Source organism: Miscanthus floridulus, chromosome 17, assembly GCF_019320115.1.
Source record: "Miscanthus floridulus cultivar M001 chromosome 17, ASM1932011v1, whole genome shotgun sequence".
NCBI lineage: Eukaryota > Viridiplantae > Streptophyta > Magnoliopsida > Poales > Poaceae > Miscanthus > Miscanthus floridulus.
Window position 1 is genome coordinate 10,316,041 of NC_089596.1, and position 23,469 is coordinate 10,339,509.

The 23,469-nt window shown below is 52.1% G+C and overlaps 1 protein-coding gene across 1 annotated transcript; it reads right to left on the bottom strand.

Moving 5' to 3' along the window:
* Positions 1-1,991: 1,991 nt before the first annotated feature.
* LOC136517194 (putative clathrin assembly protein At2g25430) lies at positions 1,992-4,451 on the bottom strand. Its single transcript, XM_066510722.1, has one exon. It carries the CDS (start codon positions 4,137-4,139, stop codon positions 2,349-2,351), a length of 1,791 nt encoding a protein of 596 aa, XP_066366819.1. The 5' UTR covers positions 4,140-4,451; the 3' UTR covers positions 1,992-2,348.
* Positions 4,452-23,469: the final 19,018 nt, after the last annotated feature.

A 23,469-nucleotide genomic window follows, 5' to 3' on the forward strand; every position in this document is an offset into this window, starting at 1 on the left:
GGATCCAAACGCATCCTAAATAAAAGACCAAGAAGCGAGTAGGAGTAATTAAAGCTTTGGCAGAGAAAGAAGCGGGTGACAGGAACGAGCTACACGTTCTTTTCCACCGGTCGGTCAACCTCAAAGCAACTACCAGCCTCGAGGCTCGCGAGCTAGGGCGCGTTTAGTTGGCTCCAAAGTTGACGCCGACTGAAATTTGGAGTCATTGCAGCATACTGTAGTATTTCATTTGTATTTGGTAATAATTATCCCATCATTGACTAATTAGGCTCAAAATGTTCGTCTCGCAAAGTACAACCAAACTGTGCAATTAGTTTTTGATTTCGTCAATATTTAGTACTCCATACATGTACAACAAATTTAATGTAACGGAAAATCTTCTTTTTACATAGTGTCAAAGTTTAGATTTTGGGTAACTAAACAAGAGCGTGGGCGCTGATCTGTCGGTACGGCCAGGCAAACTACTACGCGGCGGGACGCGGGCGCCAGCCGCAAGCGCGCCATCCACAAGCAAAGTAGTATATATTGGTGGTATAATTTTTTTTCGGCATACAATTAGTCTATGTATAAACATGTGTGCTTAGGCCAGTACGATACGATACAGTATCTAAACGACCCTACGTGACTATGCATATTATTAGATGCTTTAAGGGCTGCACTATGGTTGAGGAGTCATGCATTCAACTCTTGATACGTTAGAGTTATATAGACTCTTAATATGTCACGTCAACAAAATCAACTTCAAAACCGTCTCATGGGTTTATTTAGATGGTTTTCAATATTTAGAGGGGTAGAATAATACCTGGTTTTATTGGTTGGATGGTTGCGCGTGCGCGTACCAGTCTTGTAGATGGATGATCTCAGTACAGAGATATCCGGCTAGGTTAGACTCTGGATAAATTACGTTGCTAACCAAACGACGCTATTTCGATCAACACGTGCGGTTGCTAACCAAACGGCTAGTTAGGTTAGAGTTATTAGACTCTGGATAAATAAATTGCGTACAACGAAAGCGGTTCGTCAGACACGTGCGGCTGCTGCTGTGTTTCGTCAACACGTGCGTACGTAATACACAATTATCGATGGATCAGCCAACTCCTGCAGTTGGGCCGTCATCGCCGAGGAAGGCCCGACCAAGAAGCCCAACCCGAAGATCTTCGGCCCGGAGTGGTCGTCTCCCTCGCTCTCCTCCTATCTTCCCCCTTCCTCTTCCTCTACCTACGTACGTAGGTTGCTAACAGAACGGTCCATGACGGTGAGCGGCTGAACCTGCACACGCAACAATAGTTACAAGCCGCCGCCGGCTGCGTCGCCTCCGCCGCACATTATTCGGTTGCAGACTGGCAGCTTAGGTGCCGACCCTGATGGAACCGAGACAAACATGCACCGATGCAGCAGAGACTACGGTTAGCTAGCAAATGGGCTCAGTCTTAGTTAACCCACTCTGGCCTATCGAAGTTGACGTCGGGTTGTTCTTGGGTGCATTGGACTTCTCTTCTGTTGCCCAAGCAAAATCGCCATGGCCCTGTTCGTTTCGTTAAAATTTGGCTTACGATGATTTGTTGTAAAAGAAAAACACTGTCTATTCGTTGAAAAGTACCGTTCAAGTGATGCTGCAGAACGGGTTGACTCAGTCTCATCAACGCCAGAAGCCCCAGAACATGCAGCTCTGTGGTTCTCAACTCTAGTTTTTGGTGTAGCAATGGTTAGTTATGTGACAGATTCATAAAACACCAACTACCTTGAGCTGAGCCTCGTATCAGCTGCAAAATTCAACACAAAGGATATGTTTGGTAATCTTGTTTCCCTAGATTTTACAAAGCCGTTTTTCAGCTTCTTGGTAGGTCCAAAAATCAACTTTCACATGCACGCTTCCCCAGTTGAAGCTCTCAAGTACACCTTCTTCTGGCTTTCTCTCTGTTATATTTCATAAGAAACTGTTTTATCCAACGTTTATGTTAAACAATTTTAGTTTGACGGGGAAAGCTACTTCATAAAATCACGTACGTTTTCATGAACGAACGTGTGCGTTGCCATCACGTACGAAGCTTTTATTCACAGCGTACGTACGATGATTTCGCCGTCCCAAGTCCCAACAAGACATTTCCAGAATCTCATAATCCACGAGGCTTTCAGTTTCCTGCCTGCCAAAGCAAACAGCATCTATCCATGTCACCATGACAAAGACTGACACTGCCTATGCTGAAACCTGATTCTCTCCGTAATGCACGAGTATTTCCTTAGCACATTATTTTCTAGTACTGCAATGTAAAATCGATCGAGTGACGTACACACGCTGCTATTAAAACTTGTTGTCATCAATCACGAGCATTATTGGGCCGGCCGGGCTAATAGTACGCACCGACTTGCTGGTTGTACGCCATGGGCGGCATCCCATAGCCACCATAGGGCACGACGGCCATGCCGGCGTTGAACCCGGCGGGCTGCCCCTGCATGCCGCCCTGCCTGTACTGCGCCCACATCTGCTGCTCCTGCACCAGCAGCTGCTGCTTCCGCTCCATCTCCGCCATCTGCACGTACGACGGCGGCGGCACCGCCAGCGACGCCGCGAACGGGTCACCGCCCACAGTCTGCACCGTGCCGTCGGGGGCCGGGAGCCTCAGCACCGGAGCCGCCGCGCCGTGCCCGTGCAGCAGCGCCACGCTGCTCGCGCTCCCGGACACGGCTTGCGCGGCCACCTGCTGCCGCACGGCACCCTGGTCGTACATCCCGCCCAGCAGCAGCGTGTCCATCCCTCCCCCCAGCGACGCCGCCTGCTTCGAGAGGTTGCTCGCCGTCTCCACCAGCGCCAGCTCCCAATCCGCCTTCCCGGGCTCCGCCGCAGGCGTCTGCCACGCCGAGGTCACCGCTGGCCCTGCGGCGGCGTCCGATTCCGATGGGAACGTGACCCAGGTGCCGTTCGTGGCCGGTGGCGCGGAGAAGAGCGCGAGCGCCAGCTTGTTGCCCTGCTCGTCCGCGGTGGCAGCCGGTTCTCGCAGGTCCACCAGAACGCTCTGATCGGCCTCCTTCTCCGGCACCACCACCGGTCGGGCGCGCTCAGCGGCGCTGGGACGCGTTGGCGGCGCCGGGAGCGCCTTGATGCCGTTCATGTCGTCGACGTGGTCGTCGTCGTCGCCTTGCGCGTTGACAGCAGACTCGCGCGCCGATCGTGGCGGCGAGGCGCGTCCAGCCCGGCCGCGCTCCCTCAGGAACTGCTCCATCGTCTCGAGGAGCTTGTCGTCGACGCGCCTGACGCCGGGGAAGTCGGACGAGCGCGCGACGCCGGCGTCGTCGCACCAGGCGTAGAAGGCGCGGAGCGCGTCGATCTGCTTGGCGGTGCCGACGTAGGTCTCGAAGGCCTTGACGCACTCGGCGTAGTCCATGTCGAAGAAGCGATCGAGGAGGAGCGCGAGGACGAGCGCGACGTCCTCGTAGACTCTGAAGCTGTCCCTGAGCAGCGGGTGGAGCGCGGCGCGCACGACGCGGCTGGCCCCGGCGCCGCCCGCGGGGCGGCACGCCAGGACGCGGTCCAGCAGGTGCCGCAGGTGGCGCGCGCGGCCCAGGAGCGCCTCCGTGTCCATGCCGGCCGCGGACGCTTGCGGTGGTCCGGCGACGCGGGAGTCGGCGGGGAAGCGCGTTGGCGCGGGGAGGAGCAGGACGAGGAAGCGGACGCGGTCGAGGAGGTAGGCGGAGTAGGCGCGGACGAACGCGGAGTGGTCCCACGACGCCGTGTGCGCCTCGTCGCGGAAGTCGAGGAGCAGCGCGAGGACCGGCTCCCCCGCGCGGCGGCCGGTGAGGGTCGGGCGGAGCAGCTCGTGGAGGAACGACTGCGGGCCGACGCCCTCGGTGGGGTCGGCGGCGGCGAGGCGGTGCAGGAGCGCGAGGCACTTGGCGGCGACGACGTAGTCGCGGGTCTTGGAGAGGCGGCGGGCGATGGAGGCGACGCAGGCGGGCGCGGCGCCCGTGGCGGACGCGAGGCGGAGCACCTCCCCCGCGTGGCGCTCGTCCGGGGGAGCGTCGTCGTGGGAGGTGGCCCGCACGATGGCCACGTCGAGGTCCGGCGCCACCGCGCCCGTCACCCGCGCGATGCCGATCGTCGCCTGGTCCTTCACCGCGCCCAGCGCCTTGCGGATGGACATGGCGGCGGGCGGGCCGGATTGGGCGGCCTGCTGCTGCTTCCGCTGCTCCTCCTGTTGGGGATGGGATGGGGTGGGAAATGGGGTTTGGTTTGGAGGAGAAACCGAGAGAACGAATGAGGCACAAGAACAAGACGAGGACCAGACCACGCGGTTTGATCACGAGACGACGAACGCAGATGCTGCCAGAGATGGGCACCGGTCTTTTCGAGGGAAACGGAAACGGACACGGTGCGATGCGCGTCTCTCTTTTTCATTTTCTTCCGTGGGGAACGGTGCCTTGGAGGAGAAGAACCCAGGAAGAATCCATCCAGCCTCTCGATCACCATATCCTCCTCTCGTCCTAAAATAATCATCATATTTTAAATAGAGAAACATTAAATTATATAAACTTATAAATAATTATTTAAATTATATATAAGTTTACAACATGAAACTTGTATCATTTTTTAAGCGTCTCTAAACAAATGACAATATATATAGTAAGATAAATTAACGATCAAAATTTATCTTGACTTTTTCATAATCAAAACATGCTTGTCATTATGAGAGTTAAGGAGTACAAGGTATGTTTCGAACACTTATCGTATTCCCTTCTTCCTATCATACTTTATGTATGTATATGTGTGCACATTTCATACCGTTCATGCGCCTGAACAGTTTTGTCTTTTAAAAAAATTGTAATTATTTATTCTGATTTATGCTAATGGATTTGGACCGTTGGCCCCGTCCGGCTTGCTGAATCTTGATTGAAATTGGCTGAAAAATACTGTTCTGACTGAAATGTTGTGAGAGAAAAACATCGTTCTGGCTGAAAAAAGAAGCCGAACAAACCGGATATGGGTTAAGCCGAACGAGGCCAACAAATGCTATATTTTAGGCACATAGCTGACTTACAACAAATTATTTCAAATATGGAAAGAAGTGTCAACGTAGTTATTGTGCTTGAGGTAGGAATTTTAGGCCCTGTGGAGTTTCCCTCGGTTTCAACATGTGGAGACGCTCCGAGTAGAGTTTCACTTTTGTTTCCGATGTGTTGGTAACCGTGCACGATGGGTTTCTTACTTTCTTCGAGACGAAGCCATCCACCCTCTTCTATGGATCGTGTCAGTCATGATACGGTGTTTTTTTCTCATAATAAAACAGCATCAGCCGACTTATAAGCCATAAAATGTCTGTTGGTGTTTTGAGTAAGCACCGGCTAGTAAATTTATATATTGCGCGTCTGCCCCGGATGGTGTGCTAGGAGGACATAAGGATTATACTAGTTCGAGCCGAATGTCTCTACGTCCACTTTCGAGCTGCTCATGTTACTAGCACTGAGTTTATAGTAGGGGGTTACAAACTGACGAGAGAGGAAGGTAGCTCCCAAGTCTCTGGTGTGATGCGGTATGTTTGTCTGATGAATCATCGTGCGATGAGTCAATCTCCTTAGTGGGACACCCTACTTTCCCTTTTATAGGTTAAGGGAAAACAGGGGTTATAACCGAAGGAAAGAGAAAAAAAAGAAAGAAAAATAAGGCTCCCGGAGGCGCACCGTCCTCTTCTCGTGGGTCCTGCTGACCCTGTAGATCGTGGTGGCAGCGGCGTCGTACTGGGGTCCTATTGGCCGCTGCAGCTTACGTGCGGGCGTCGCATGTCTTTCTTATCTTCCATTCCATTCGAGCGGACTGAATGGTCAAAGGGTCTTCTAACAGAAGCCATGCAGGGGGCTAGCGGTACAGTGCCAGTCAACTGACGTCGGTTGACCGACGTTGGATGGTGGTCAGGCAGGGAGTTGGCGCATAGTGCTGGCCTGTTGACGCGATGGGCGACGCGAGTTTCCCAGCATGGTCCGATGCGACCGCTAGTCACATCAAGACACGTCCGAGACGTGCTCCCGGGCGTGCGCTTCCATGCCGTAGTGGTTAAAGCGGTTCGAGCCCTACCCTGGGACCACTATTTTGGTTCGATAGCAGATCCGATCCTAAGGATCGGGCAAGGCAGAAATCTCTCCCTAGGAGACGGGCGAGACAGAATCTGACCCCCGGGGGTCGGACGAGGCGGGGCCCTCCCCGTGGGACCGGACAAGGCATGTCTCGACCCTTAAGGGTCGGACTATGCAGAAACCTCGTCGTCAGCGTCGGATGAGACGTGGCTCAGCCCCTGGGGGTCGGATGAGGCGGAAACCTCGTCCTCGGCGTCGAACGAGGCATGGCCCGGCCCCTAGTGGTTGAACGAGGCGGAAACTTCATCCTTGATGTCGGACAAGACGTGGCCTAGCCCCTAGGGGTCGAACGAGGCGGATATAACACCCTCGGTGTTACACTATAAATCTTTTGCTAAAACACTGCATGAACATCATATTTATGTGTAAATGTATGTAATATAGGGTGTAAATCAATTTCTGTAACTTAAGATGATCAATGGAAATGCATAACGAAAGGTTGTTCATGAATTTTTATTAAACGAAAATGCTATAGAATGTATATACGAAACTTTAGTAAAGTTAGAAGTATGAACTTTGTAGATGGCGATGAAATACCTATGGTCGAAAAATGAACTTACTAGCTAACATACCTAATAGCTTGGAAATCGAATTTGACGTGAATCTGATCAAGACTTAGTCAATTTTCTTAAGTCGAAAAATGGTTTGACAAGGCTAAGTTTGGTAATTTTTGTAGAAGAATTGGGTTAAGAAATGATGGGGTATTAGGGTTTGTTTTAGTACCCTAACATGCCCTCTTGAGTATAGAAAAGATGGTTTGGTGTTTAAATCAACGAATTGGATTTTTGGGATGCTTTAAAAAGCGTGCATGGCACGTTTACAGCAGGTTTCAGCGACTGGGCGCGGTCACCGTGCCTCGGCACTCGGTGTCGCAACACCGGCTCATCCAATGCACGCACACACATGCACCACCGCATAGGCTCCGCGTCGCCGTTGCCACGCCTAGGCACGTGACTCACGCACGCAAGCACGCATGCCCTCACACGCACCGACGCACTCAGTGAGACGCTGGGGGATGGTGGGCCTGGCCACTCTGCCCCACCACTGCCATCGTGGGCCCAATGCCCTGATCGATGCGCTGCCGCCTGCCTCGTCGTGTCACCACGCTGCTGCTAGCCACGGTCACGCTTTTTTGGGTTGCCCGTGTGCACCCACGCCGCTTGCGTCACGTCCACCTATGCTACTGTGCCGCCATCCCATCACCATGCTACGCTGCGCTGTCACCGCCGTGCCACAGCAAGCTACCATCGTGTCCGCCTATGCCTCTGTGTCGTTGTCGTCACGAATTCATGCATGTGGGCTTGCTAAGGTCACGCGCATGTCGTTTCGCCATTAACGGTGCCATGGCCACGCTGCTGCGCTGCCACTGCCCGCACGCGGGTATGCCCCCTCTCCTGGCTATGTTAGCTTGCAATGATTGCACGAGTGTGGCCACCGCATCCCGCCAAAGCTTGGACAGCAGCCGGTCCCATCCCCTATTTCCTTTCCCTCCTCTGCTGCCGGTCCAGCCAGGTCGTGCCATTAGTCCTGCATGGTTGGGTCTTGTCTCTTCAATTCGGTGCACCCCAACTCCGTCTTCAAGCCTACTAGTCAACCAACCCCACACCGTGTCTAATTATGTCTTGGCAAGCTCCAATTTGGAGCCAGACGTCCATCATCGCACCATTAAAGGCTTAGTTGTCGTTGCCATGGGCATTACCCACCTAGTCCTCCTGAGCCCAATTGGTTGCACCCCATCCTTGCCTCGTAGTCCTTGATGTGCACACCCCACGTGCACTGCTACTGCCTTCCTAATGCTGCTGACACGGTCGCACCACTGCTACCTATCGCGGTGCTTGTCATGTGCACGTGGCCGGATTCACCCGGTCTATCCCTAGTCAAGCCACCGCCACAGGTAGCTTTGGGGTGAGTGCTGATGCCAACCTTTGGTTCATTTGCTTTGTTTGTACCTTGGATCATGGGAACATGGCTGCCGCCACCGTAGGGTGTCCACTGCCATGGAGGGAGCCTTAGACTGTGTCTTTGTTCATCGCTTCACCGCCCATCGCTTCATGTTTGCATCTAGGTGAGCATCGGCTCACTATCGAGGGCAGGGAGGGGCTAGGTTGGCTGGTGTGACCGCCCAGTGCCATCGCCGCCGTGCCGGTGCGCGCATGGGTGCCCATGGACCTAGCCATTGTGAAGATGCATTGTTCCGAGGGCTAGATTTCTTAAGACCTGACTATAGGAATAGTGTTGTGGACTATGGATTGATTCAGTTTTAGCGTGGGGACATTTTCACAGATGTGTCGAAGCGCGTGGGCCACCCCGTCGTGGGCTGTTGCTGCTTGGTTGGGCCACGCCCACGTAGGCCGCGTGTTAGGGACCAACACTATGGTACCTAAAGAGGAGAAGCTAATGACCATCAACATTGATTTGTCCGCGCGATCAAGAGCGTGACTACGCCGCTTGCTGGGTCCCGCCTCATCCGGCCACCAAGGTGGTGGGCCTAGCCTCGTCTAACCCCCAAGGGTTGGCTTTGTCTCGGTGGTCCCCATGGCCATGGGCCCTGTCTTGCTCGACCCCCGAGGGCTAGCTCCGCCTCGCCCGAAGTCCAAGGGATGGCTCCATCTCGCCCAACATATGAGGGCTGGGTCCGCCTCACCCAACCCTCGAGGGCTAGCTCCGCCTCACCCGATGTCTGAGGGCTAGCTCCGCCTCGCCCGATGTCTGAGGGCTGGTTTCACCTCGCTCGACGTTTGAGGGCTGGCTCCATCTTGCCTGATGTCTAAGGGCTGGCTCAGCCTCACCCAATGTCTGAGGGCTAGCTTCGCCTCGCCCTACGTCTAAGGGCTGGTCCTTTATAACGACGTGCGTAGATAAGGTAGGACACTAAAGTCAACCATAATACCAAGGACCGTACCCTGCACGCCTATAGGAAAGTACCATCAGGCCATGCCAGAAGGGTGCTTTGTGACCTTCTAGGCATGTCAGAGCCCAAACAGTGTTGTAGGTGTCGACATTTGCCTTATAGTGTTGTGGGCGCCGTCATGGATCCTTACGGAAGCTCACGACAATCACTACGGTCCAGAAGGAAACTCGCATCATCCACAGTAACGGACGTACGATCACTATGCTGCCTACTCCCTGTATGGCCGTTGATCAACACCCTAGTCCGACGCACCGCCCGTCAGGGCAGAATGGGACGTGACAACTTGTTGACAATACCAGGACCTAGCATCATTAGTGGACAAATTCCTAGCGCGGCTCTATTAGGATCAGCGGACATGCACCCAGCGTGGAGCTATCCCTGTCACCGCCTACCATGTCAGCAGGGCCCGCACAGAGGAAAAGGAAGACCTGACGTCCTTGAAGGACTTCCTTTGCCTCTGGTTTTCTTCTTTTCTTCCATCTATAATCCCTGCTCTCCCTTGGCCTATAAAAGGGAAAGTAGGGTACCCCACTAAGGGGATCGATTCACCACATCACACATCACAACACATCACAGCAAAACCACTAGCGTCGAACCTCGAACACATTGCTGAGCAACAACTTAGCTCTCGGCACCCATTCGATCTTTCCATCAGAGACTTGGGACTTGTCCCTCTCTCGTCCATTTATAACCCCTACTATGCACTTTTCTATGCTAATAACATGAGCAGCGGCTATGAACTGGACGTAGGGACATTCTGCCCGAACCAGTATAAACCTTGTGTCTTTTTAGCATACCATCCGGGCCAAACGTGCAATAACACAAATTTACCCGTTGGTGTTTAATCAAAACAACGACACCGCGCCGGTGGGTCATGTGCGGGCGCACACTGCGCATGCGTGGGTCGAGCCACAATAGGTGGTTTCACCTTTTCTTTTCTAATGAATTAGTTAATGCTTTTCTAAATTAAATTATGAACCGATCTTTGATAATTAGTATAAAATTATGAAAGTGTCCTAAAATGGTGAAGTAAATTTTGTTAGATTCCTAAATTCATGATCTATCTTTTAGTGTTTTTAGTTCATTGAGTTCTGTGGTATCCTTAGGGTTACTTTATTTGTTTTAAAATGCCTGTTGTTATTATGATTAATTAAAAAATGAATTTTCATGATAAAATGTTAGAAGTGCTAGTTCTGAAAATTTTACAGTAGACTCATGACATTATTAGGTACTCACTGTAATTTTTGTAGTTTGGAATATATTGAGAAATATGGTAGCTAAGTATTCCTTGTTGTAGTTTATATATTAAATCAATAATAAGAATAGGGATGTCGTTAGTTGCTAAGTTAATACATGAAATGCTTCATACATGTTTAGTGGTCATAATAGGTAACTTAGCGTCTTATTCAGTAGAGCTAGCTTAGTAGCTTGATGGATATATTCTTATTTTAAGAGTTGTTGTTGTCATATTATTAAGTGTTGCATCATCATTTCATGCATATAGATAACGAGTTGGTAGATTTCATGCCTATGGGTGAGCAGGAGTATGAGGATATCATTGAGGAGTTCGAGGAGGAGATTCTAGTATAGGAGGGAGCCCCGGAGCCATCAGCTGCTGACTTTGTTGACACCCCGCCTGCCCAAGGCAAGCCCTGGTGCATAACCCTTATTTTGAATGATCACTTAATATATATATATGATGTGCATTTATGTTATAGGCATTTTATGAAAACTACATGCATATATATACCTACCTATGAGTCCTACTAGGATTGGGCGAGTAGTTGCTATGCTCAGGATGTCGGTAGCATGAGTAACCTGCCGTTACTCATAATAGGTGATTGTTATTATCACTCATGATAAAAATGGTGAATAGTAAATGGTGACCGGGTAGGGATATGGTTCAGGTATTGGTGGGTGTAAGAGGTTGTGTTCTGTGGCCAATAGGGCATAGCTTGGTTACACTATTTCCCTATCTCTGCTGGTTAAGGACCAACCGTTGCATTGGGTTCTAGGCAAGTCATAGACTTATTATCCTGAACACATACTTGTGTATGGGCATAGGGAAGGCTTGTTGCTCTCTTGTCGTGGGTTCCGACTCTTTCTGGACCGACTGATTGGAGGCAGGGATGGCGGAGGTCTAAGCACCGTACTGAGTCTGGGACTCAAAAGCGGGGGCTTAGAGTCCAAGTTTGGATGGGGACCTAGACCCCATGACAGGAGAGTGGTGGGTTGGTCCTGCTTGTACCTAGGGTACAAGCGGGGCATGTGTCTCGGGGTACCCAGCTAGGCACATTGATTCATGAATTGCCGGGCGATCCGGTACGACTTGTCTACAGTCTAGCACCGTAGTAAGAACTAAAAGATGAAAGGTGGTGAAATGGAACTGTTTGCTCAACTCCTGTTTGAAAGTAGAATAGGTGCTTACATAAAATGGTTAGATAATGAACTAATCATGACTGCTAGTAATAAACATGCATAAGGATTTACTATTAGTATTGCTTTCCACAAAAAGAAAACTAACAAACCATAAAGCTTATCATATCGCTGGAGTTGAGAAATTATTCCCGCTAGTCGGATAAGTCTTGCGAGTACATTGTGTACTCAGGGTTTATTTGCCCTAAATGCAGGTGTAGCTTGAGGAGTAGCCATTGTGTGAAGGATTCTTCTCATGGGCACAGATGGATCCTTGTATATTATCGATAGATGGTTCTTTTCATTCTGCTATTTAATTTCGTACTCTGAATTTGGTACTATAATAATGTATTTCTAAGAACTCTATATGTATGAAATGGACTAAGTAATGTAAACTTGTTCTCATTATTGGATCCTGCAAGAAAAAATGTGGATGATTCGGGCTCTCCCTTGGGGTGTGCTTAATAGAATTCGCCCGATGTAGCTCGCTCTTGGGGTGCTTAGTGTCTAGTGGAAGACAAGCAACTCTGTAAGTGCATTATTTAGGGTGGTACTGCCATAGCGAAAACCTTGTCCTCGGTGTCAGACAAGGTGTGGCCTAGCCCCTGGGGGTCGGACAAGGCAAAACTTTTCCCTCGGAGTCGGACAAGGCTGTAGTTGTTTTTAACCATCGGAATGAGGCGATGTGATGCTCTTTAATCCTTTGGCTCAGATACCTAGGTATAGATATGAGATAGTAGCCCCCGAGCCTTCGGAGGAGTGAGACACTCCTGCAAATGCTTTTTTTTCATGATTTGTTGCTCCTATGGCCATTGTGCCATGGAGGCGGGTCGTTATTGGAACTTCAGTGTTTTCCCCTTGGTTCATTATACCGTGTAGGGTAACCGAGTTGGATTTAGACACCAAGCCTCTATGTGGGAGATTGGCAAAAGTGGACATGGGTGCCTAGCCCCTAGGGAGGAGACGCACCGGTAATTCATTTTCCACCGGGTGTGTGCGAGCGCACCTGGTGGGTGTAGCCCCTGAGCCTTTGGAGGAGTGAGACACTCCTACAAAGGCTTTTTGCGGTCCGTTGCCTAAGGGCGCATGAGAGTACTATTTGTTATTGTTGTTTTGTAGGATGGCAAGCTACGTATGACACTCTCCGTTTCTCTGCGACTGTGTGTTCGGTCTCCTTGTGATGTCGAGCCCCTGAGCCCCCATGTGTAGTAGGGGTCCAGTTAGGGGGTTGGTTTGTCTTGTGATCATCATCCCTGATGCGTTCATTCACTAGAATAAAGGGGCTAAGCCAGGCCGTGCTTTCCTCGCTAGATGGAGCACGGTGCTCGGTGAGTTGTTAATGGGCTTGTTCGAGTGGAGCCCCACATCCCCTTCATGGGGGCTCGGTTCGAGGTTAGCTGGTGACTAACTCCAGATTCTTGGTGGCTAGTTCATATAGTTCCCAGATCCATTCGACCGGTTCGAGGGCTCGATGCCTTTCTTTAGGGGAAAAACCATGGACTTTACATCATCCAAGACTCATCCCGAGGGTTGGGACGCCTGTGGTGCTTCACGCGCTTTGGGTACTGGCCGCTAGCGGGCCCGTCCTTAACCTCCCCTCACTCTAAGGTGCCCTAGAGTGGCCGTGAACCCACTAGTAGGCTAGCCTTTGAACTCCTGGGCGTTAATGGGCCGTAGGAGCATTTTCTGCTCCGTATCCCTCTTACCTGCGGCGGCCATGGCCTTTGAAGTTGAACCTTCACCCGGCGGATCCTTCATAGGGAAGATTGGGATAGGCGTGCGCTTGTCTCTCGAGGTGGCAAGGCAACTGATGCTACGAGAAATAATGAGGGCTTGAGCCCTGAAGGAAACAGATCTAGTGGGCGTGTGGAGCGTTAATTTACGTGGATGGTTCGCCCCTTGCCCGTTCTATCCTTATAAACGTAGCGATTTCTCCCCAGCGTCTATACGCGTAGCTGCATCCTTTGCCCTTCCAATCTTTCTGCCTTTCACTCCCGAGTCCCAGCCTTTGTTTCCCTGTTTCCACTCCATCACTAGTGAAGTTCTCGTTCTCCATCCTTACACCGCCGCTGTATCTTCTGCATTGCCATCCTCATTCCTCAATGGAGCCATGGCCTAGCTCTGATGTTCTCCACGTGCACATGGAGGGTCTAGTCAAGAAGTGCCTTCTCTGCTCAAGGACCACGACAAATGAGTGGATCGTACCAAGTGGCGAGGATGTGCCATCACCGCCCGATGACTACATCGTCTCCTTCATCCCCTTCCACGAGTGGGGGTTCGTGACTCCTCCCCACTGATTCCTCTAAGGGCTGCTGCACTACTATAGGATAGAGCTACAGCATCTGAATCCCAATGGGAATTAGCACATCTTGGCCTTCATCAAGTTGTGCGAGGGGTATCTGGGGATCGAGCCCCACTTTGAGCTATGCAAGTACTTCTTTGCTGTTGAGCTACAGAAGAAGACGGAGAAGAAGAAGCCAGACCTAGCGGTGTCAATGGGGTGCGTGAGCATCCGTCTGTGGGGCAGCCGAGTGGCAGAGTATATGTCCATCCCCTTGTCAAAGTAAAACAAGGGGTGGCATAAGCTCTAGTTCTACCTAAAGAACGCCGCCGCCACCCCTGCCGATCTTCACCGGCCATCGGATCAAGGAGGTGCCAGGGCGTGATAGGAGTACATATACTCAGAAACATTTTCCCATCTGACCCTTCTTTTTTATGACAAGACCTAGAAATAAGAATTGCCAAAAACTAACGATGAGTAAAACTGGTCGGAGTGAAAAAAGCCTTTGCCCCGACAGCTACGACATCGCTTGCTCACCAGCGTGATCATTACTTAGTCGCTCGCAACCTAAGTTTCTAACGCCTTAACATAAAACAAGGGTCAGATCGCAACAAACTTTATATATATATAGAGGGGCCAAACAAAGTTTCTGGCCATAATAAAAGTCTTTACAGAAAGGCCGATGCCAGACTCGGCTATCTAATTAAACATTCTTGGGCAGGATTTCTTCTTCAAACTTCTCCGCCAGGTCCTGCCTCAGGGGCTCTGCTTCCTTCTCCATTTCGTCTAGCTTGGCGTCAGTGTAGCCAGGTGTGAAGCCTTCACTGATCACCCGCAGGTCGATGTCGATGTAATGGGAGCGGGCAAAGGCAAACACACGATGGACGCTAGTGTGCAGGGCCTCCCTTGCGAGCATGCACGCCTGATCTAGTATTTGGGTAACCCACACTACGAGCGAGCTTGTCTCCATGTCTGGGGCAACCCTAAGGTCATCAAAGACCAGCTTGATGGTAGCACACAAGGCATCATGGTCGTTGCTCTCTGACTAGAGTTGACCCCACACCTCGTAGAGTTGCCTCTGAAGGGTTGCCCAAGCCAAACACCAAAGATTGTCAGAAAATCAACTTTGAACAGAAACCAAAAAGGTAACTTGAGCCTCACCATTCACTTGCTCCTCAAGGACCGTCTTCTCCCTCTAGAGCGCGCCAACATCCCCGACCAAGGCGGTGGCCAGGCCCTCGGCTTCTTCCTTCAACTTCTGCTCATTTTTTAGGGCACGTCGAGCAAGGTCGAGTGTCGGGCAAAGTCGTCCAAGCTCTATGGCATCTTCCCCAGCCTTAGCAACCATAGCCTTGAGCTTGTCCTCAACCTTGTCGGCGTGTTGATGGGCTTCCCATTCCTTGGTCTAGAGGCTCGCCACTTTCTCCTGTAGCCACAGCACTTTGGCAGCAAGCCCCTAGACCTCCCTCTCATGATGAAGGAATAGGGACTTCTCTCAGCTATGCATCGCAAGGGACTACAAAAAAGATAGGTTAGAATCATATAAACAAGGCTCGAATGTAGAAAACATGAAGACACGGCAATCCTAGCTAGCTAGGGCAATGCCATCCTTCAGTACCCCCAATGCATCGGTCAGGGAGCAGACTACGGACTCAAGTCTTGAGCGCACACTTGTCTAGTCCTTCTCCTCCATCGAGTCATTGAGGGTGAACACCGAGTCACTCGGGTCTAGCCGCCTGGCCCATTGGAGCCGGCCTCCTCCCCACGCAAGCAGATCATCGCCTAGCCGAACAAGGGACCAGGAGGACCCAGCCCCAACTGAGAGGTTGGCCATGGCAACCACTGGCGTTGGCCTAATAGGGGCCGACGGCACCCCCTTAGTCACCGGTGCTCCCTTAGGAGTGGACCCTTCGATGGCTGAGGAGGCTAGCAGCTTGGGCTCCAAAGTCCAAGCCATCGCTGCTTCTGTAGGGGATGCCTTGGTCATGCCTTCTCCCGTCTGCTCCACATCGGGCACATCGACCGGTGCGGGCACCAATTCCATGAGTGCCTCCCCTGGCACAATCGCTGCCTCCACCTCCCCCGCTTCCTTAGGTCATGCCAAGTCTACCTTGGCACCATCATGGCGCACCCCTGGCACCATGCTAGCTAGCTCCTGGGGGGTTGGCTGATGTGCCAGGATCTTCTATGGCACCAACATTAGGGGTCTATGGAGGCTGGTCCTGCGAAAAGCACCAACGTCACATAAGGAAATCCGAGAACACAACAAAAAGACGAAGAAGTCATAAAGTTAGAAACACAACGAAAAACACCAACGTCACACAAGGAAATCTGAGAACACAATGAAAAGCCACCAATGTTTAATTAGATACCCGAGTCTAGCATCGGCCTTTCTATAAAGACTTTTATTATGGCTAGAAACATTGTTTGGCCCCTCTCTCTCTCTATATATAAAGTTCTTTGCGATCCAACCCTTGTTTTATGTTAAGGCGTTAGAAACTTAGGTTGTGAGCGACTAAGTAATGATCACGCTGGTGAGCAAGCGATGTCGTAGCCATCAGGGCGTAGGCTCTTTGCACTCCGATCAGTTTTACTCATCGTTAGTTTTCGGCCAGTCTTATTTCTAGGTCTTGTCATAAAAAAGAAGGATCAGATGGGAAAATGTTTCTGAGTATATGTACTCCTATTAGCCCCTGAGTAAAACCTGACCCCAGGTAGTCACCGGGGTTGGGTATTACTAAAGTCCGATCAGATCGGAGGTGAAGCCAATAGGAGGTAACATTTTTTGATTTTTGCAGAACCATCACCTAGTTTGTTAAGCATATTGAAAGCTTTGGAACTTGGAAGACTAAGGGTAAAAACAATGTAGCTGTTCGATGTTCCAAGCATTGGTGATGGCTTTGTCGTCCTCATTCTTGAGCTTGTAGGGCTGGGTTGGAGTACTTCTGTGATGATATATGGTCCTTCCCACGGTGCTGAAAGCTTGTGGCGATTTTTATTGCTCTAGATGCAGCAAAGGACTAAATTGCCTACGCCAAAGGCGTGACCCTGCATGCGTCAGCTATGGTACCATCGCAGCGCCTGCTGGTATTTGGCCAAATGGAGCGGGGCGATGTCACGTTCTTCATCAAGCAGTTCCATGGTGTCTTCCAAAGATGCTTTGTTTCCCTACTCATTGTAGGCCTTGACCCTCGACGCTTTGTAGTCGATGTCGGTTAGGAGGATGGCTTCAGAGCCGTAGACCATGAAAAACAGCGTGTAACCAGTTGCCCAACTACTAGACGTCTTTAAGCTCTAGAGTACCATGGGAAGCTCGGCAACCCATCGTCTACCAAACTTGTTCAAACAATTGAAGATCCTAGGCTTGATGCCTTGTAGGACCATGCCGTTTGCGTGCTCGACCTACCCATACATACAGGGGTGCGCCACAATAGCCCAATCAACGCGGATTTGATAGTCATCACAGAACTAAAGGAATTTCTTCCCCATGAATTGTGTGCCGTTGTCAGTTATGATGGAGTTTAGGACTCCAAATCAGTGGATGATGTCCATGAAGAACAACACGACCTGCTCAGATTTGATCATGGTGATTGACCGAGCCTCTATCCACTTCATGAACTTATCCACAGCAACAAGTAAGTGCATGAAGCCCCCGAACGCCCTCTTGAGGGCCCCTACTAGGTCGAACCCCCAGACCACGAGCAACCACATGATGGGGATTGTTTGGAGCGCTTGAGCCGATAGGTGAGTTTGCCAAGTGTAGTACTAGCATCCTTTATAGGTGTGTATGACCTGCTCGGCGTCAGCCACCACAGTTGGCCAGTAGAAACCTTGCCGGAATGCGTTTCTGACCAAGGTTCTAGGTGCGGCATGATGTTCGTAGACCCCTCCATGGATGTCTTCTAGCAGGTCCTTCCCCTGCTCGGTGGGGATGCAACGCTGCAGGAATCCAGTGAGGCTGCGCTTGTAGAGCTCTCCTTCAATGACGACAAAGGACTTGGTGCGACATGCGAGCCATCGAGCTTCTGTCTTGTTGGTAGGGAGCACCTCATGGAGGAGGCAATCGAGATAAGGTGTTCTCTAGTCGGTCGGAGGGTCAGGCTCCACCACTGGGTTTTCGATGAGTTCCATGACCACTGGGTCAGATGGGACTGAGGGTCGGTCAGCCCTCGAGCCTAGAACTAGTGGCTCGTTGTCGGTCTATTCTAGTTCCTCGTATCGGACTAAGGGCTTGTGCAGTTCACTAGCAAATATGCCAATTGGGATTGGCTCTTGGCTCGATGCCATCTTCGCTAATGTGTCAGCTACTTCATCGTGCCGCCTTAGGATATGGTTGAGTTCAAGGCCGTTGAACTTGTTCTCCAACTGTCGGACTTCATGACAATATTCAGCAATCTTGGCATTGTGATAGCTTGACTCCTTCATGACCTGGTCAATGACTAGTTGCGAGTCACCTCGGATGTCAAGCCATCAGATGCCCAACTCAATGGCGATGCTCAAGCCATTGACGACTACCTCATACTCAACAACATTATTTGAATATGAGAAGTGGATGTGAATTGCATACCTCATGCGCACCCCGAGGGGGGAAATGAAAACTATCCCAACGCCGACGCCCTTCTTCATTAGTGATCCATTAAAGTACATCATCTAGTACTCCTGATCGACGGTTGTCGGTGGCATCTAGGTCTCAGTCCATTCGGCCACAAAGTCAGCCAATACCTGAGACTTGATGGCCGTTTATGGGGTGTACATGATGCCCTAATCCATTAGCTCGAGCACCCATTTTGTGATTCTCCACGTGGCCTCCTAGTTCTAGATAACCTCGCTGAGGGGGAAGGATGACACGATGGTCACCTAGTGTGAGTTGAAGTAGTGGTGCAGCTTCCTATTGGTGATCAGGATGGCGTAAAGGAGCTTCTAGATCTAGGGGTAGCGTGTCTTGGAGTCGAACAAGACTTCACTAATGAAGTACACGGGGCGCTATACCTTGAGGACGTGTCCCTCCTCCCCGTTCTACAACCAAGGCAGAACTGACCACCTAAGTTGTAGCTGCGACGTAGAGTAGGAGCGGCTCTCCCTTAGCTAGCAGGACCAGAATCAAGGCCTTCATCAGGAGCACTTTGAGTTTGTCAAGCACCTCCTGAGCCTCAGGCGTCCATGTGAATTGGTTGGTTTTCTTCAGGAGCCGGTAAAGGGGGAGCCCCCGCTCGGCGAGGCATGAAATGAAGCGACTAAGCACTACCAGGCACCCAATATTCATTTGAACTCCCTTTAGGTTTAGAATCAGGCCCATCTTCGTGATGGCTGAGATTTTTATTGGGTTGGCTTCGACGCCACGCTCGAAGACGATGAATCCTAGCAGCATGCCCCTTGGGACCCCAAAGATGCATTTCTTGGGGTTGAGCTTGATGCCATTCTCTAGGAGCTTCCTAAAGGTCTACTCTAGGTCAGCCACGAGCTGGTCGATATGCTTGGACTTGACTATGATGTCGTCCACATAAGCCTCAATGGTCCACCCGATGAGGTCTCCAAAGCATTTGGTCATGCAGCGCTGGTATGTGGCCCTAGCGTTCTTGAGTCCAAATGACATCATGACGTAGCAGAATGACCCAAACAGGGTGATGATAGAGGTCATGAGCTGGTCGGACTCTTTTATCATGATCTGATGATACCCAGAGTATGCATCAAGGAAGCAAAGAGTTTCTCACCCTAAGGTCGAGTCAACTACCTGATCTATGCATGGCAAAGGAAACAAATCCTTCGGGCGTGCCTTATTGAGGCTTGTGTAGTTGACGCACATTCTCCATTTCCCACTTTTCTTTTTTACAAGAATAGGATTGGATAACCACTTTAGGCGGTATACTTCCTTGATAAAACCGGCCGCCAAGAGCTTAGCAATTTCTTCACTAATGAGCCTCTACTTCTCCTCATTGAAGCGGTGAAGGCATTGTTTGACCAGCCTAGAGCTTGGCCTAATCTTCAAGGCATGCTCGGTGACTTCCCTCGGAATTCCCAGCATATCCGATGGTTTTCATGTGAAGATATCTCAATTGGCACAGAGGAAGTCGATGAGCGCGCCTTCCTACTTGGGGGAGAGGGTGGTGCCGATGCACACCGTCTTGTCGGCAAAGTTATCGGGGTCGACGAGGACCTCCTTGACGTTCTCTGCAGGCTCAAATGTTCTGGTTGCCTGCTTCACATCGGGTGCTCCTTTGGCAATGTCCTTCTCGATGGCTATGAGCTCCTCAGAAGCCAGGGTTGCCAAAGCTAGCTCGGAGCTCTTGACCTTGCACTCATAGGCCATCTAGAAGGAAGTGTCGATGATGATGACCCTATGCAGGCCATGCATCTTGAGCTTGAGGTAGGTGTAGTTGGGGACAGCCATGAACTTCACATAACATGGTCGCCCCAAAATGATGTGGTAGACCAGGGGGAACCCGACTACATCGAAGGTGAGGGTCTTTGTCCTATAGTTGGATGGTGTCGGTGTTTCGGACTGGGAGGTCCTCAACCGACTAGTGAATTTGTTCTGTGTGCTCTCGATTCCGGATGGTGATGCAAAGAGACACAAGGTTTATACTGGTTCAGGCAATCGGTGCCCTACGTCCAGTCTGAGAGATCGAACTTGTATTCCTTGCACCGAAGTGCTCGTAGTAGGGGGTTACAAGCTAAGGGAGAGAGGGAACTAGTCCCAGGTCTCGGTAGGGTGTCATGTAGACCGTCTGAGACGTTGCTCTCAAGCGGCTGGAATGTGTGCGTGTGTGTTTTTCGGTCCCCCCCTAAGTGGCCCTAGTCCTCTCCTTTTATAGTTGAAGGGAGGGCAGGGACAATACATGTATTACTGTGCGGCATCGTGCCAACAGGGGCGGCATGTCTGAACCCTGTGGCCTGTTCCTGTGGCGGCGTGGCCGTCGGAGTAGTCCATCCTGGGAGTAAAGGGGCGGCGTGGTCATCACATTAGGTCCTATGCATCGTGGGAGCCCAGGGAGTGTCTCGGAGCAGACGTGGTGGTGAATGTGCAAGCCACGGTGGACAGATTGTGCGTGAGGCTGAGGCCTGGTCGGTGTCGAGGCTTGTACTGCGGTGGGGGGTCTTGGTAGGCACGAACCCCGAGACTGCCGAGGCCCTGGTGTATAGTGCCGAGGCCTCGAGCGGGCGGCGGGTCGTGGGCACAGTGGTAGGACACAGTGGCCGGTAACCCCCGTCATACCCTATCCCAAGCGCTGATCATGGGCATAGTGTTGGGACACAGTGGCCGGTAATGCCCGCCGTGCCCTGTCCTGGTCGGTATGGCGCTTATGCGACTTTGGGTCGCGTCGGCCATTCTATGACGTTGAGCTGTTGTCCGGCTGAGATTGCGGGAGTGGTTGAAAGTATTAATGAGACGTGACACGCTGTCGGGAGGGTCGGCCGAGGCGGGGGGCGAGGGACCATGGACGAGCCGGCCTCGAGCGATACAGAGAATGCTCCTTGCCGAGGCCTCACGCGATACGGAGAACACGCCTCCTGCCGAGGCCTTCTGTGGAGAGCCTCGGGTGAGGCGGAGACGGCGTTCCCTGCCGAGGCCTTCCCTGGGGAGCCTTGCCAGGATGCTGAGACCTCCTTCTCGGGGCTCGAGGCGAGGAGGAGGAGGACCCAGTGGGCCTGATCGCGACGGGGAGGGGCCCACGACTTACCTTTTTGCTTTTATTATTTTTTAGATGGGACTTGGGCAACCCATTTGATGTTTTGCTTGGGGTACCCCATTCTAAGGTACCTGATAGTAGCCCCTGAGCCTCGGGGGGAGTGCGTGCACTCCCCCTGAGGGTTTGCCGAGGTTGGGTCCATACCTGCTCCGTTGGAATTGGGGTTTGTTTTTTTTTGAGGTTCTGGTGGGTGCGCGCGAGCACACCCGCCGGGTGTAGCCCTCGAGCCCCTGGGGGAGTGGAGTTACTCCTCCAGGGGCTTTCTTCATTTCTATGTCTGAACGAGTAGTTCTTATTGCATTTGCCAAGCCCCCAAGCGCAAGTTCGGGTTGCGGGGGTCTCGGCGAGGCTGCAGGGAAAAAGGCCTCTAGCCTCTGCGCGGAGCAAGAGGTTCGTCAGGGGTCCCTTGACTTTGGGTATGATCCTCACGCTTCCTTTCGCTTGGAAGGAGGGGTGGAATGTGCCAGGCTACCCTCGATGGGCACGAGCGTGGACACTTCCGGTGAGCTGTTAGCGGGTAGTCCGAGTGGAGGCCCGAGCCCCGTTCGCTGGGGGACGGCTAGTGGTCCAGGGACGCACTCCAAGAGTACCGGGGGGTTTCTCTAGTGGGTGCCGAGGCCGTTCGCGGGCCTTGGTGGCTTGGTGCCTCCCTACGGTGGGATCCCATTCGGATACTTCCCCGCCGGTCTCGGACACGACTTAGGATGCCCCGAGCGACCGTTCACTTGGGTCTGGGCCATTCATAGGCTCGCCCCGATGTCGTCCCTGACTCTGTTGCCCTGGGGTGGCTGTTGAAACCTTTTGGAGGCCTAGCCTTCAAACCCCTGGACCGTAATGGGCTCGGCGCCCTTTTATCGTGTTTGTAGTGAAACTTCTAGTGCGGTTTTGGACTGTTTGTCTTTGTCTTGGGTGTTCTGGCCCTTTCACCTGGTCTTCACGTGTCCTTTTCATTCGGACGGAGGGTTAGTTTGCCGAGCCCATTCTGGTCTCGGTGAGGTTGCAGGAAGAGCCCCTAGCCTCTGCGTGAGAGGGCCGTTGGGAGTTCTCCTGACTTTTTATACGCCCCTCGCGCATGAGGGTTTGTTTGCCGAGGCCTCTTTGGGCGCGAGCCCGGGTCGTGAGGTCTCGGCATATTTGCAGGAGGAGCCCCCTAGCCTTTGCATAGGGCGAGAAGGCCGTCGGGGGTTCCCCTGACTTTTTATGCGACCCTCGTGCTTCCTTTTCGCTCGGAAGGAGGGGTGGAATGTGCCTCGCTACCCTCGATGGGCACGAGCGGTGGCACTTTCGGTGAGCTGTTATCGGGTAGTCCGAGTGGAGGTCCAAACCCCGTTCGTTAGGGGATGGCTAGCGGTCTAGAGACACACTCCAAGAGTACCAGCGAATTTCTCTAGTGGGTGCCGAGGCCGTTCGTTGGGCCTCGGTGGCTCGGTGCCTCCCTACGGTGGGATCCCATTCAGATACTTTCCTGCCGGTCTCGGACGCGACTTTGGACGTCCCAAGCGTTTCACTCGTTTGGGTCTCGACCTCGTACAGGCTTGCCCGTAGTCGCCCCTGACTCTGTTATCCTGGGGCGGCTGTCGAAACCCTTTGGGGTCCAGCCTTCGAACCCCTGGATCGTAATAGGCTCAGAGCCCGGTTCCTTCCTGTGAAAGGAACAGGCCATGGGAAATATCTTCCCTATCGGCTCGGCCGCAGGGGGGGGGGTGCCTTTTGAGGCAGTTTCGTGGGGAGGCGAAACGACGCCTGCTGCCGTAGTGGCCGAGCGTGACGTGATGGACGGGACGTAACTGTCCTCGCATTTAATGCGGGAGACGTGGGCGCGTGGGCCGCCAAAATCGGCTCGTGGTTAACCACGCCGGACGGGGAAAACCTCTCCGATTTCATCGCCCGTTCGTTTCACCTCCCCCCTACGTAAATATCCGAAGAGTCTCGCCCCTCCCTGTCTTACCTTGCCTACCACCTCCGTCGAGCCGTTGCCAGAGCCACGGGTGCCGAGAAGAAGAGGAGAGAAGAGCAAGCCTAGGGGGAAAGCGAGAAAAAAGCGAGAGCGT